This window comes from Melanerpes formicivorus, unplaced genomic scaffold, assembly GCF_026170545.1.
Source record: "Melanerpes formicivorus ecotype bairdi unplaced genomic scaffold, bMelFor1.0.p_v2 SCAF_270, whole genome shotgun sequence".
Lineage (NCBI taxonomy): Eukaryota > Metazoa > Chordata > Aves > Piciformes > Picidae > Melanerpes > Melanerpes formicivorus.
This window is the reverse complement of record NW_027142622.1, coordinates 234,828-248,838: the sequence shown is the minus strand read 5'-3', so window position 1 is coordinate 248,838 and position 14,011 is coordinate 234,828. Positions and strand designations below refer to the sequence as shown.

The 14,011-nt window shown below is 53.9% G+C and overlaps 1 protein-coding gene across 1 annotated transcript in view; it reads left to right on the top strand.

Annotated features, from left to right (window-relative positions):
- Window positions 1-14,011, top strand: part of LOC137458674 (band 4.1-like protein 2) — a 90,353-nt gene that overhangs the window by 39,890 nt on the left and 36,452 nt on the right. The window contains 2 exon segments of the mRNA XM_068170027.1: window positions 1,687-1,784; window positions 7,818-7,990. Coding sequence (XP_068026128.1) covers window positions 1,687-1,784; window positions 7,818-7,990 — 271 coding nt within the window.

Below are 14,011 nucleotides of genomic sequence, written 5' to 3'. Positions count from 1 at the left end.
TCCCCTTTATAAATGAGCTGCATAGGCTGTTCTCCCCCTTTTCTCTCTCTGCTCCCAGCTGGATCTTACCTCTTGTGGGGGAGATTAGAGGCCTGGCTCAGCCTTAGCAGAGGTAGTTTTTACTGTGTCATTGGGCCCTGGGTGGGGAGGTATCTGGGCAGGAGGGAAAGGGCATTGAGGCCTGGGGTTGAAGCCTTGTGGGGGGAAGGTTTTGGTAAGGTTGTGGACTAGTGAGGTTTTGGTAAAGCCTGGACATGAGCCTGCAGTGTGCCCAGGCAGCCAAGAGGGCCAAGGGCATCCTGGCCTGCATCAGGAAGAGTGTGGCCAGCAGGAGCAGGGAGGTCATTCTGCCCCTGTACACTGCACTGGTTAGGCCACACCTTGAGTCCTGTGTCCAGTTCTGGGCTCCTCAGTTTAGGAAGGAGGTTGAGTTGCTGGAAGGTGTCCAGAGAAAGGAAACAAAGCTGGGGAGGGGTCTGGAGCACAGCCCTGTGAGGAGAGGCTGAGGGAGCTGGGGTTGCTTAGCCTGGAGAAGAGGAGGCTCAGGGGAGACCTTCTTGCTCTCTCCAACTCCCTGAAGGGAGGTTGTAGCCAGGTGGGGGTTGGGCTCTTCTGCCAGGCAGCCAGCAGCAGAACAAGAGGACACAGTCTCAGGCTGTGCCAGGGGAGGTTTAGGCTGGAGGTCAGGAAGAAGAGAGGTCAGAAGAGTGATTGCCCATTGGAATGTGCTGCCTGGGGAGGTGGTGGAGTCCCCATCACTGGAGGTGTTCAGGAGGAGACTTGATGGGGTGCTTGGTTGCGTAGTTTAGTTGTTTGGGTGGTGTTGGATGATAGGTTGGATACAATGATCTTGAAGATCTCTTCCAACCTGGTCTAGTCTATTCTATTCTATTCTATTCTATTCTATTCTATTCCATTCCATTCCATTCCATTCCATTCCATTCCATTCCATTCCATTCCATTCCTAACATGGCTGTGTGTATGTTGCATGGTTGTGTACTGCTGCATGTAGTTGTGAGCAGTTCTTCCATTTAAATTCCCAGTTCTCTCCAGCCCTGTGTGGGATCTTTTCTTTTACTCCTGTGGGGAGGGCCACAAGAGCTTCTGTCTGCCAGCTAAAACTACCCCAGGTAGCCCTTGCTGTGTGAATAACTACAGCAAAAGGGAAGTCTCAATCCCAGCCTTGCAGTAGTGATGTTGCAGTCAGCTCTGGAGCACAGATCTGTTGTTCCTGGGCTCTGTGAGGGGACAGACCTGGAATCCATTTGCTGAGAAACTGTTACTTGGGTGAACCAGCCCAGGGCAGCTGAGCACTGCAGGATGGATCTCATGAAATCCAAGGGGGATGTGCAGCACAAGCTGCAGGACAGTGATTTCCTGGAGTTTCATCAGAAATGCCCTGGGCAGAAGATCAGCAAGGAACACTCAGGCTGTATTGGATTTCTCAGCAGAGTCCTTACTGAGAGGCAGGAAGTGATAATGTGACAGTGACACTCCCTGACTACCTGACAAGTGGCATGTTCCTAGAAGGCTGGGAATTCTGCTTTCCCTTTTGTGACTGAGCTTTGGCAGTGTTGTGAGAGGAGCATTTACAGCTCGGTGCAGCAGTGGAACCATCTGAGCCCTGCTTGCTAATCAGCAGGCAGCTCAAGGAAATGGCTTCATTCCTTTGTGGCTTCTTTCCAGCTGGAACAGTTTGAGAGCACCATTGGGTTCAAGCTGCCAAACCATCGTGCTGCCAAGAGGCTATGGAAGGTTTGTGTGGAGCACCATACTTTCTTCAGGTAAATGAGAGTTCTCTGCTTCCCCCACACTTGCCAGGCATGCTCACAGCTTGCTTTTAAAGGATAGCAGGAAGGCAGAGAAGCCTTCCCACCCCTCTGCCTCTCATTTCTCAGGGCAGTAACAGCTCTGGCTAAAGACACTCTTAACACTCACTGACCACAGATTCCCAGTTCTGAAAGCCTCCAGGACACTGAACTCCTTGGTTGACATTTTCAGAGTGCTAACCCTGGCAGAAAGGCTTCTCAGTGCTGCAGGGGTGGGTGGCAGGAGGGTGGGGCCAGTCTTTGTTCAGTGGTCTCTAGTGACAGGACAAGGGGTAACAGGCACAAACTGGAGCAGAAGAACTCCCATCTAACTAGAGGAGGGGCTTGGACTCCACCTCCAGAGGTCCCTTCCACCCCCTACCACTCTGTGATTCTGTGAACTTCTTTAACATGAGGAGGAACTTCTTCACTGTAAGGGTCTACAGAGCCCTGGAGCAGGCTGCCCAGAGAGCTTCTGGAGTCTTCTTCTCTGGAGCCTTTCCAGCCCCACCTGGATGTGTTCCTGTGTGACCTGCACTAGATTCTATGCTCCTGCTCTGGCAAGGGGTTGGACTGGGTGATCCCCAGAGGTCCCTTCCAACCCCTAACATCCTGTGGTATTTTCCTGTGAGATTTAAGGGTGACAGAGGCCTGGAGCAGGCTGCCCAGAGAGGTGCTGGAGTCTCCAGCTCTGGAGGTATTCCAAACCCACCTGGATGTGTTCCTGTGGTCCCTTATGGTCTCCTTCTACTGTAAAAGTTGAGAGAAGATTATTACTGTCTTTCATGTTTGATTGCATTAACTGGTTAAGTTTATTAAGAGGCATGGTGCACCCTTTTATTCTTCTTGTAACATTTGAAGTCTGCTTTGGCTGCTGCTGTCTGTTACCACAAACAGCAAACAGCTCTGTCTGCAGTGAAAGGTTTCTCAATGCTCTTCAAATACTCTGGAGTGATTTGCTCTGCTGGCAAGCTGTAATAAAATGGACCTGAAGTGGGAAAGCTCAAATCCCATGGAAGTAAAAAGTCCTAAACCAAGAACTCCAGGAAGGCTGCAGAGGGACTGTTCCCAAAGGCCTGCAGGGACAGGAGCAGGGGCAATGGTTTGAAATGAGAGCAGAGCAGATTGAGATTGGATGTGAGGAACAAGTTCTGCACTAGGAGGGTGGTGGAGCACTGCAACAGGTTGCCCAGGGTGGTGTCTGAGGCTCCATCCCTGGAGATATTCAAGGTGAGGCTGGACAAGGCTCTGGGCAACCTGATCTAGTTGGGGATATCCCTGCTGAGTGCAGGAGGGTTGGACTGGATGAGCTTTGGAGCTCCCTTCCAACCCAAACCATTCTGTGATTTGCAAACACAGAAATTGTGGGTAGTGTTAACATCTGCTGAACAACCTTCCTGCAGAAATGGTGACACAGTCAGAGCAATTGGATTTTATTCAGGTCAGAAGTGGTTTATCCTCACCTGGGATAACATCATCGTGAAAGTTGTGCAACAAATACTTGAAGCACTCTGCACAATCCATACACTCAGCTGCTGTCATCATGTGGAAACTCCTCAGGACCTCTCAGCCTGATTTAAAAATGAGAAATCAAATCCATCTCTGTTATACCCAGGAAGTACAAAGCAGAAATCAGTTGCTACAGTGCAAGAGACTGGAGCTCTTCCAAAGCTGTGTGTTCTGCAGGAAAGCATCCCAGAATGTTAGGGGCTGGAAGGGACTTTGAAAGCTCATCCAGTCCAACCACTTGCCACAGCAGGGTCACCCAGAGCAGGTCACACAGGACCACATAGTATCATAGTATCAGTCAGGGTTGGAAGGGACCACAAGGATCATCCAGTTCCAACCCCCCTGCCATGGGCAGGGACACCCCACACTAGATCAGCCTGCCCAGAGCCTCATCCAGCCTGGCCTTAAACACCTCCAGGGACAGGGCCCCAACCACCTCCCTGCACAACCCATTCCAGGGCTTCACCACTCTCATGGGGAAGAACTTCCTCCTCCCCTCCAGCCTCAATCTCCCCACCTCCAGCTTCATTCCATTCCCCCTAGTCCTATCACTCCCTGAGATCCTGAGCAGTCCCTCCCCAGCCTTCCTGGAGCCCCCTGCAGATCCTGGAAGGCCACAATGAGGTCACCTCAGAGCCTTCTCCTCTCCAGACTGAACAGCCCCAACTCCTTCAGTCTGTCCTCACAGCAGAGCAGCTCCAGCCCTCTGCTCATCCTCCTGGCCCTGCTCTGGACACCTTCCAGCACCTCCAGATCCCTCTTGCAAGAGGGGCTCCAGAACTGGAGGCAGGACTCCAGGTGGGGTCTCCCCAGAGCTGAGCAGAGGGGGAGAATCACCTCCCTTGCCCTGCTGGCCACACTTCTCCTGCTGCAGCCCAGGCTCTGGTTGGCTTTCTGGGCTGCAAGTGCACACTGAGAGCTCCTGGTGAGCTTCTCCTCCCCCAGCACCCCCAAGGCTCTCTCCTCAGGGCTGCTTTCCAGCCAGTCACATCCAGGTGGGGTTTGACTCTCTCCAGAGAGGGAGACTCCACATCCCCCCTGGGCAGCCTGCTCCAGGCCTCTGTCACCCACACAGGGAAAAAAAAGTTTCCCTCATGGAACTAAGTTTAATCTAGATGTACAGTTTGGCTTCCAGATCCCTTGGCATGCCCTGGCTAACCCTGTGTGAGATTTTGTGGTGATCTCTTGCAGCATGCCAGGGTTTCCCAAATAATGACCTGAAGATCCAGCCCTGTACAATGCAAGAGCAGTTCAGACAGGGAATAGTTTATTCAAATTAAACTTGCCCCCCTCCTGTCAGAAGAGCCTGGATATGTGGTTTGCCCAGCAAGCATCCACAGCATGACCTTCTCCCCCCTCTTTATTTATGTATCAAAATCATTTATCAACATCTGGTCCTTATTCATACCAGGAGCTGTGCACAGTGATTCACAGAATCACAGAGTGTTAGGGGTTGGAAGGGGCCTCCAGAGATCATCCAGTCCAATCCCCCCTGCCAGAGCAGGGCACCCAGGGCAGCTCACACAGGAACACATCCAGGCAGGCTTTTTGGTGCTGGTTTGTTTGTTTGGTTTGTTTTGTTTTTCTCTCCAGAGCAGGAGACTCCACAGCCTCTCTGGGCAGCCTGCTCCAGGCTCCAGCACCCTCACAGTTTCCCCTCCTGTTCCCCTGGCACCTCCTCTGCTCCAGCTTGCCCCCAGTGCCCCTTGTGCTGTCCTTGGCCATCCCTGAGTAGAGCCTGGCTCCAGCCCTGCACATCTTTATCCCCAGCACTGAGGGCAGCCCTCAGGCTCCTCTGCTCCCAGCTCCAAGCCCCAGCTCTCTCAGCCTGGCCTCACAGGGAGATGTTCCACTGCCTGCAGCAGCTCTGTGCCTCTGGGATGGACTCATCAATACAGTCTCTTTCTACTGGCCTTCTTCAAACCAAACCAAAGCATAGACCAGGCTGGATGAGGCTGTGGCCAGGCTGATCTAGTGTGGGGTGTCCCTGCCCATGGCAGGGGGGTTGGAACTGGATGATCCTTGTGGTCCCTTCCAACCCTGACTGATACTATGATGCTATACTATGATATCATGCTGACACAACTCCTGATGCAAAGCTGGTTGGGTGCCCCAAAACAGGGAGCTGTGGCTGTGGTCTGATGGATGATGTCCTTGCTCAGCCACTGCCCTGCTGTGTAGCCTTCAGCCTGTATTTTTCTGTGCATCTCCATACCTTTCCTTGTTCCATTGGCTGCCCAAAGATATGGCAGATGTCCCATTGGAAGCATTCCAGCACATGTTGGACAGGGTTCTGAGCACCCTGATCTAGTTGGCCCTGCAGTGGGGGGATTGAGGTTGGACTGGATGATCTTTAAGGTCCCTTCCAACCACTCTGTGATTCTACATTGAATACTACAACCAAGAGGCATGAGTACCTAGGATGTATCTACACTCATCTTTCAGTTAAGACAGCCTTAGTCTGTAACTCTGGATTCTAACAGCTGGCAGTTGTGCTTCAGGATGTTCTACTCATGGCTGTTAAAATGGCAGAAGCACAGCTTCCAGTTATTGGATGCAATAAAGCTTGCAGGACAAAAACTCCATTCAGATGCCCTTACTGAGGAGGTAATTAGTCCTCTTGGTTTTCCACATTAAAAGATTAAAAGTTTATCTCAGCAGGGTGGAGGATAAAAATGGCAGTTAATGCTGCAGCCCTGCCAAGGCTGGAAAATAAAGAACAGAAAGAGCCTTGGAAAAAACCTCTTAGCCTTCTTCCTCCTAATGCATAATGCACCCCCTTGGAAACAGTGTGGAGAGATGGGCTGAGGCCAGTGGGATGAGGGTCAGCGAGGTCAGGTGCATCTAGGTCACAGCAACCCTGGGAATACTGGGCCTGCAGCAGGAAGAGTGTGGCCGCAGGGGCAGGGAGGTCATTCTGCCCCTGTGCTCAGCACTGCTTAGGCCACATCTTGAGTCCTGTGTCCAGTTCTGGGCTCCTCAGGCCAAGAAGGACATCGAAACACTTGAATGTGTCCAGAGAAGGGCAAGGAGGCTGGGGAGGGGTCTGGAGCACAGCCCTGTGAGGAGAGGCTGAGGGAGCTGGGGTTGCTTAGCCTGGAGAAGAGAAGGCTCAGGGGTGACCTCATTGCCCTCTACAACTCCCTGCAGGGAGGTTGTAGCCAGGTGGGGGTTGGTCTCTTCTCCCAGGCAGCCAGCAGCAGAACAAGAGGACACAGTCTCAAGCTGTGCCAGGGGACGTTTAGACTCGAGGTGAGGAGAAAGTTCTTCACCGAGCGAGTCATTCACCATGGGAATGTGCTGCCCAGGGAGGTGGTGGAGTCCCCATCCCTGGAGGTGTTGCAGAGGGGATTGGATGTGGCACTTGGTGCCATGGTTTAGTCATGGGGTCTGTGTTTATAGGTTGGACTCGATGATCCTCGAGGTCTCTTCCAACCTTAGTTATACTGTGATACTGTGATACTTCAGGCTTGGGGCAGAGTGGCTGGAAACTGCCCTGCAGAGAAGGACCTGGGGGCGTTGGTCAACAGCCAGGAAGATGAGCCAGAGTCTGCCCAGGTGGCCAAGAAGGTCACCAGCATCGTGGCCTGGGTTAGCAATGGTGTGGCCAGCAGGAGCAGGAAAGAGATTTCCTCCCTGTGCTCAGCACTGGTGGTGAGTGCTGAAAGAGACTGAGGTGCTGGAGCAGGTCCACAAGATTCCAGCGGTGGCCTCAGCAGGGCAGAGTAGAGAGGGAGGAGAACCTCTCTGACCTACTGACCACAGCCCTTCTAATCCACCCCAGGATGCCCTTGGCCTTGGCCACCAGAGCACACTGCTGGCTCATGGCCATCCTGTTGTCCACCAGGACCCCCAGGTCCTTTTCACAGTATCACAGTCTCACAGTATCACCAAGGTTGGAAGAGACCTCGAGGATCATCGAGTCCAAGCTGTCACCACAGACCTCATGACTAAACCATGGCACCAAGTGCCACATCCAATCCCCTCTTGAACACCTCCAGGGATGGGGACTCCACCACCTCCCTGGGCAGCACATCCCAATGACGAATTACTTGCTCGGTGAAGAACTCCCTCCTCACCTCCAGCCTCCCCTGGCACAGCTTGAGACTGTGTCCTCTTGTTCTGCTGCTGGCTGCCTGGCAGACGAGACCAACCCCCACCTGGCTACAGCCTCCCTGCAGGGAGTTGCAGAGAGCAAGAAGGTCTCCCCTGAGCCTCCTCTTCTCCAGGCTGAGCAACCCCAGCTCCCTCAGCCTCTCCTCACAGGGCTGTGCTCCAGACCCCTCCCCAGCCTCCTTGCCCTTCTCTGCACACCTTCAAGTCTCTCAATGTCCTTCTTCAACTGAAGGACCCAGCAGCTCAGTCCCCAACCCCTCCTGCTCCCCGGGGTTGTTTCCCAGGCGCAGGACTCTGCCCTTGTGAAGCAGCTCCAGAGCACCTCCGTAAGCACACAAGTCAAAGCCCTTCTAAGCGCTGTCCCTCCTGCTTCCTCTCCCGCAGGCTGGTGTCCCCGGAGCAGCCTGCCAAGGCCAAGTTCCTGCGGCTGGGCTCCAAGTTCCGCTACAGCGGGCGCACGCAGGCGCAGTCGCGGCAGGCCAGCAGCCTCATCGACCGCCCGGCCCCGGCCTTCCCGCGCTCCGCCAGCAAGCGCGGCTCCCGCAGCCTCGACGGAGGTAAGGCTCTGCCGCCGCCGCCGCTCGCGCCCTCCGCCCAGCAGCCGCCTGCCCAGCCTGGGCAGCGCACATGGCACCGGCACAGGATGGGCTGGGCTGGAGGGCAGCTCCAAAGCTCATCCGGTCTGACCCCCTGCACTCAGCAGGACATCCCCAACTGCATCAGGCTGCACAGAGCCCTGCCCAGCCTCACCTGGAAGATCTCCAGGGATGGAGCCTCAACCACCTCCCTGGGCAACCTGTTCCAGTGTTCCACCACCCTTCTGGTGCAGAGCTTGTTCCTCACATCCAATCTCAGTCTGCTCTGCTCTAGTCTGAAGCCATTGCCCCAGGTCCTGTCCCTGCAGGCCTTTGCAAACAGTCTCTCTGCAGCCTTTCTGTAGCACCCTTCAGGTCCTGGCAGGCTGCTCTTAGGACTCCCCAGAGCCTTCTCTTCTCCAGGCTGAACACCCCCAGCTCCCTCAGCCTGGCCTTGTAGCAGAGCTGCTCCAACCCCCTAACCATTTTTGTGGCCCTCCTCTGAACCCACTCCATCAGGTCCAGGTCCTTCCTCTACTGAGGGCTCCAGACCTGTGCACAGTGCTCCAGGTGAGGTCTCACCAGAGCCATGTGGCAGAATCACCTCTCTGGCTCTGCTGACTGTGCATTTCTGATGTGTGAACTAAGGAGCAGCCACTTTGGTTACTTGTCGGTTTTAGGTGCCCTAAACATTAAGTGAAGTCACTGCCTAAACCCTGTGGCACTGCTGTGGGGGATTCCATGGAGGGTATGGAGCATCTGTGTTCACTGCTCCTCTGTGTTCCATGGGGCAAGTGTGCACTCTGTGCTCTGCAGTACAGCTGTCTGGTCATAAGGGTCTTCTGGGCTCTGGATTGGCCTGAGGGGGGCTCTACACCAAAGAGCAAAGACAAAAATAGTTGCTTTCCCTAGTTTTGTATCATTTTGAGACAACAGTGGTCACTGGTGGCCCAGCAGGCAGCTGTGTGCTGGGTTGCATCAAAAGCAGGGAGAGCAGCAGCACAGGGAGGGGGTTCTGCTCCTCTGCTCTGCTCTGCTCAGACCCCACCTGCAGCACTGCCTCCTCAAGCAGCTGGTGGTCAGTGAGAGAAGAGCAGCTGAGGGAACTGGGATTGTTCAGTCTGGAGAAGAGGAGGCTGAGGGGAGACCTCATTGCTCTCTACAGCTCCCTGAGAGCAAGTTGGGTTGGTCTCTTCTACCTAGTATCAGGTAGTAGAAGGAGAGGAAGTGGCCTGAAATTGTGCCAGGGGAGGGTTAGGTTGGAGATGAAGAAAAGTTTCCTTGCTTCAAGAGTGGTCAGGGATTGGCACAGGGAGGTGGTGGAGTCCCCATGCCTGGAGGTGTTCAAGAGAGGAGTGGCCATGGCACTTGGGGCCAGGCTTTGACAGCCATGGTGGGGTTGGGTTGATGGTTGGACTGCATGGTCTCAGAGAGCTTTTCCAATCAAAACACATATCACACAGTCTCACAGTATCACTAAGGTTGGAAGAGACCTCAAAGATCACCAAATCCAACCTGGCACTGCAGACCTCATGACTAAACCATGGCACCAAGTGCCACATCCAATCCCCTCTTGAGCACCTCCAGGGATGGCGACTCCACCACCTCCCTGGGCAGCACATTCCAATGGCTAACAACTCTCTGGGAAGAACTTTCTCCTCACCTCCAGCCTGAACCTCCTCTGGCACAGCTTGAGGCTGTGTCCTCTTGTTCTGCTGCTGGCTGCCTGGGAGAAGAGACCAACCCCCACCTGGCTACAACCTCCTTGCAGGGAGTTGGAGAGAGCAAGAATGTCTCCCCTGAGCCTCCTCTTCTCCAGGCTAAGCAACCCCAGCTCCCTCAGCCTCTCCTCACAGGGCTGTGCTCCAGACCCCTCCCCAGCCTCCTTGCCCTTCTCTGGACACCTTCAAGTCTCTCAATGTTCTTCTTGACCTGAGGAGCCCAGAACTGGACACAGGACTCAAGGTGTGACCTAACCAATGCAGAGTACAGGGGCACAATGACTTCCCTGCTCCTGCTGGCCACACTCTTCCTGATGCAGGCCAGGATGCCCTTGGCCTTCTTGGCTGCCTGGGCACACTGCTGGCTCATGTTTAGGCAGCTGTCAATCAGCACCCCCAGGTCCCTCTCTGCCTGGCTGCTCTCAGCCACTCTGACCCCAGCCTGTAGCTCTGCCTGGGGCTGTTGTGGCCAAAGTGTAGCACCTGGCACTTGGGTGTGTTGAATGCCATCCTGTTGGACTGTATGAATACAGAGGTGCACACACATGTGTTCAGGCCTAAACTTTCACTCTTACAGAACCATCACAGTCACAATTTGGAGCATGATGAAGCATTGTTCTTAGTGTGTAGTTTTCCCCCTCAGTCACCTTTGCTCCCCTCTCAAGTGGAACCAGCTCTTTCTGGCAGCATGGAATGCATCTTGCTGGTGTTGCCATCTGCAGACTGTGTCATTGTTCCAGTCTGTGTTCGCTCAAAGTCAAATCCTGATCCTTCCTCAAGAGATGGCCCAGGTGTGGGTTCACACTGTGAGTGTGGACTTCAAGCAAGCAGTTCTGTGGTGGGTGCACTTGCACTGCCTGCCCTTGGTGAGCACTGTCTCCCATGCCATTGTTCCTCCAAACACCCACAGTTTCACAGCTGTCCTTGCAAGGGCTGCTCGTGCTCCACTCCCACCTCACCCTCACCAAGGGGAATGGGGTGAAAGGAATCTTAGAAAGCCAATCAAAATGGAAGCAAGATCCTGCAGCTGAGGAGGTGCTGGGGGACATCTGCACTGGCAGCAGCTTTGCAGAGAAGGATCTGGGGACTCTCCTGCTGGACAAGTTGAATGTGAGTCACCAGTGTGCCCTCAGACCAAAGGAAGCCAAGTGTGAGCCATCTGTGTCCTGGGCTGTGTTAGCCAGGGCATAGCACAGCAGAGGAAATGGTTCCTGTCCATGGAGCACTTCCTGAAGGCTGTATCTGGAGTGCTGTGTCTACTGTTGCACTCCCCAGTGTTAGATGGGCATTGACATATTGCAGTGAGACCAGTGAGACCTGGTGCCCATGATACATGAGGAGAGGCTGAGGGAACTGAGGTCCCTAAGCTTTCAGTGAGACACTGCTGCCTACAGCTGCCTACAGGGACAGGATGAAGAAGACAGAGCCATGAGGTGCCCAGTCATGAGGCAGTAAGGGCTGCCCTCGAGCTGAGGCACCACACAACTCAGAATTCATTTTTTCTGCTTGAAAAGCCCTTGGATATGCTCAAAACTCCACAAACCTCTGAACAACCTGCTCCAGCTGGGCCTGCTGTGAGCAGAGGGTTGGACTAACTGACCTCCAGAAGTTCCAGCCCAAGGTACTCTGTCAGGAGTTTGTGTAACATGAGGTAAACCTCTGCTTGCTAAACAAGAGGGGATCAGAAGTTTGAATGCAACCCTGAAGGCCTAACATCCCAGATCCCACAGGTGCCATCTGCTGGCCTTGGCTTCTCAGCAACTTTGGGAAGTCTCTGGTGTGAAGCTGAGAGTGTTTTCAAAAGAGAATGCCCCTCACAGGCACTCCAAGAGACACATCTTCCTCTCAACTTGGCTTTGCATAGCCGAGGCACGCAGAGGCAGTGCACAGGGTGATGAATGAAGGCAGGTGAAGCTACATGGGATAAACTCCTCTCAAAGCTGTGTTTATTGAAGCTGCTGAGTTTAATGGATTCTCCTCTCTCTCATTCCTGCTGTCCTGAACATCCATTCTGTTCCACTGCATCAAACAGCATCTGGAGGATTGTGGCCAGCTCTGGGCTCCCCCGTTCAAGAGGGACAGGGAAATACTGGAGAGAGTCCAACAAAGGTTATGAGGATGATGAAGGGACTGGAACACCTCTCCCATGAGGAGAGGCTGAGAGCCCTGAGGCTGCTGAGCCTGGAGAAGAGAAGGCTGAGAGGGATCTGATCAATGGTTACAAATACCTGAGGGGTGGGGGGCAGGAAGGGGCCAGGCTCTGGGCAGTGGTGTCCTGGGATAGGACAAGAGGCAATGGACACAAACTGGAACCCAGGAGGTTCCACCTCAACCTGAGGAGAAACTTCTTTGGTGTGAGGCTGCTGAGCCCTGGAGCAGGCTGCCCAGAGAGGTTGTGGAGTCTCCTGCTCTGGAGCCTTTCCAGCCCCCCCTGGCTGTGTTCTGTGTGCCCTGCCCTGGCTGACCCTGCTCTGGCAGGGGTTTGGACTGGGTGATCTCTGGAGCTCCCTTCCAATCCCCACATTCTGTGATGCAGGGAGATCAGAGGAATACTGAACTGAATGCCTTTCACTCTCTTGTGCTTTGACTATACCCAAGGATAAATATTCAGTATTTCCCCTCCCATTTTTCACAAGCATGTAGGGGAGGAGGAGCCTTACTGTAGCTGTGCTGCTGTTTCTGCAGCCATGCTCAGGTTCCAGAATGCACAGCTGAGACAGTTCTGTGCATTCCTATTTCCATGAAAACTGTCCTCTCACAATAGTCAACTCCCACACAGCTCTGCTGCCCCTTGCCCTTTTTTCTGTGCTGGTTTGCACACTCACAGGATCCTGGAGAAGAGGAGGCTCAGGGGAGACCTTCTTGCTCTCTACAAATCCCTAAAGAGAGGTTGTAGCCAGGTGGGGATTGGTCTCTTCTCCCAGGCACCCAGCAGCAGAACAAGAGGACACAGACTCAAGCTGTGCCAGGGGAGGTTTAGGCTGGAGGTGAGGAGAAAGTTCTTCCCAGCAAGAGAGACTGGCCACTGGAATGTGCTGCCCAGGGAGGTGGTGGAGTCCCCATCCCTGGAGGTATTCAAGAGGGGATTGGATGTGGCACTTGGAGCCATGGTTTAGTAGTCATGAGGTCTTGGGTGACAGCTTGGACTGGATGATCTCTGAGGTCTTTTCCAATCTTACTGATTCTATGATTCTATGAATACCTTCAGTTCTGCCACACAGAATCACTGAATGGTAGGGCTTGGAAGGGACCTTGAAAGATCAAGTCCAACCCCCCTGACAGAGCAGGACCACCTAGGTAGAAGGAGACTCTCTGGGCAGCCTGCTTCAGGCTCCAGCACCCTCACAGTGACAAAGTTCTCTCTTCTGTTCCCCTGGCATCTCCTCTGCTACAGCTTGCCCCCAGTGCCCCTTGTGCTGTCCTTGGCCATCCCTGAGCAGAGCCTGGCTCTGTCCTTCTGACACTGCCCTGCACATCTCTATAGCCATAAATGTTGGGGAGGGACTGCTCAGGATCTCAGGCAGTGATAGGACTAGGAGGAATGGAATGAAGCTGGAGGTGGGGAGATTCAGGCTGGAGGGGAGGAGGAAGTTCTTCCCCAGGAGAGTGGTGAAGCCCTGGAATGGGTTGTGCAGGGAGGTGGTTGGGGCCCTGTCCCTGGAGGTGTTTAAGGCCAGGCTGGATGAGGCTCTGGCCAGCCTGATCTAGTGTGGGGTGTCCCTGCCCATGGCAGGGGGGTTGGAACTGGATGGTCCTTGTGGTCCCTTCCAATCCTGACTGATTCTATGATACTATGAGGGCAGCCCTCAGGCTTCTCTTCCAAGACTAATGCAAAAGTTGATAATTAAAGACCTACTTGATGCTGTCAAGGTTTTTTTTCCCCCCTGGCACAGAAGTGCACATTTTATGGCAAGGGCACATTGCTGCTCTTAGCAGTGCCCAGAGAACCACAGGAATTTTGCAAAGCTAAGAAGATGCAAACTGTCCCTCAATAACCAACCTGCACTGCTCATGCCTGGCATCACCAAGGGATCATGGAATGGGTTGGTTTGGAAGGCACCCTCAAAGGCCATCCAGTCCAATGCCCTGCAGTCAGCAGGGACATCTGCAACTGGAGCAGGTTACTCAGACCCCAAACACCCTGACCTGGAATGGTTCCAGGGCTGGGGCAGCTCCTACCACTCTGGGCACCCTGGGCCAGTTCCCCTCCTCCTTCAGTTTAAAATCATCTTGTAAAGAAGTCTTTAACACAAAATGTTCCAACTTACCTGAATTAACCCAA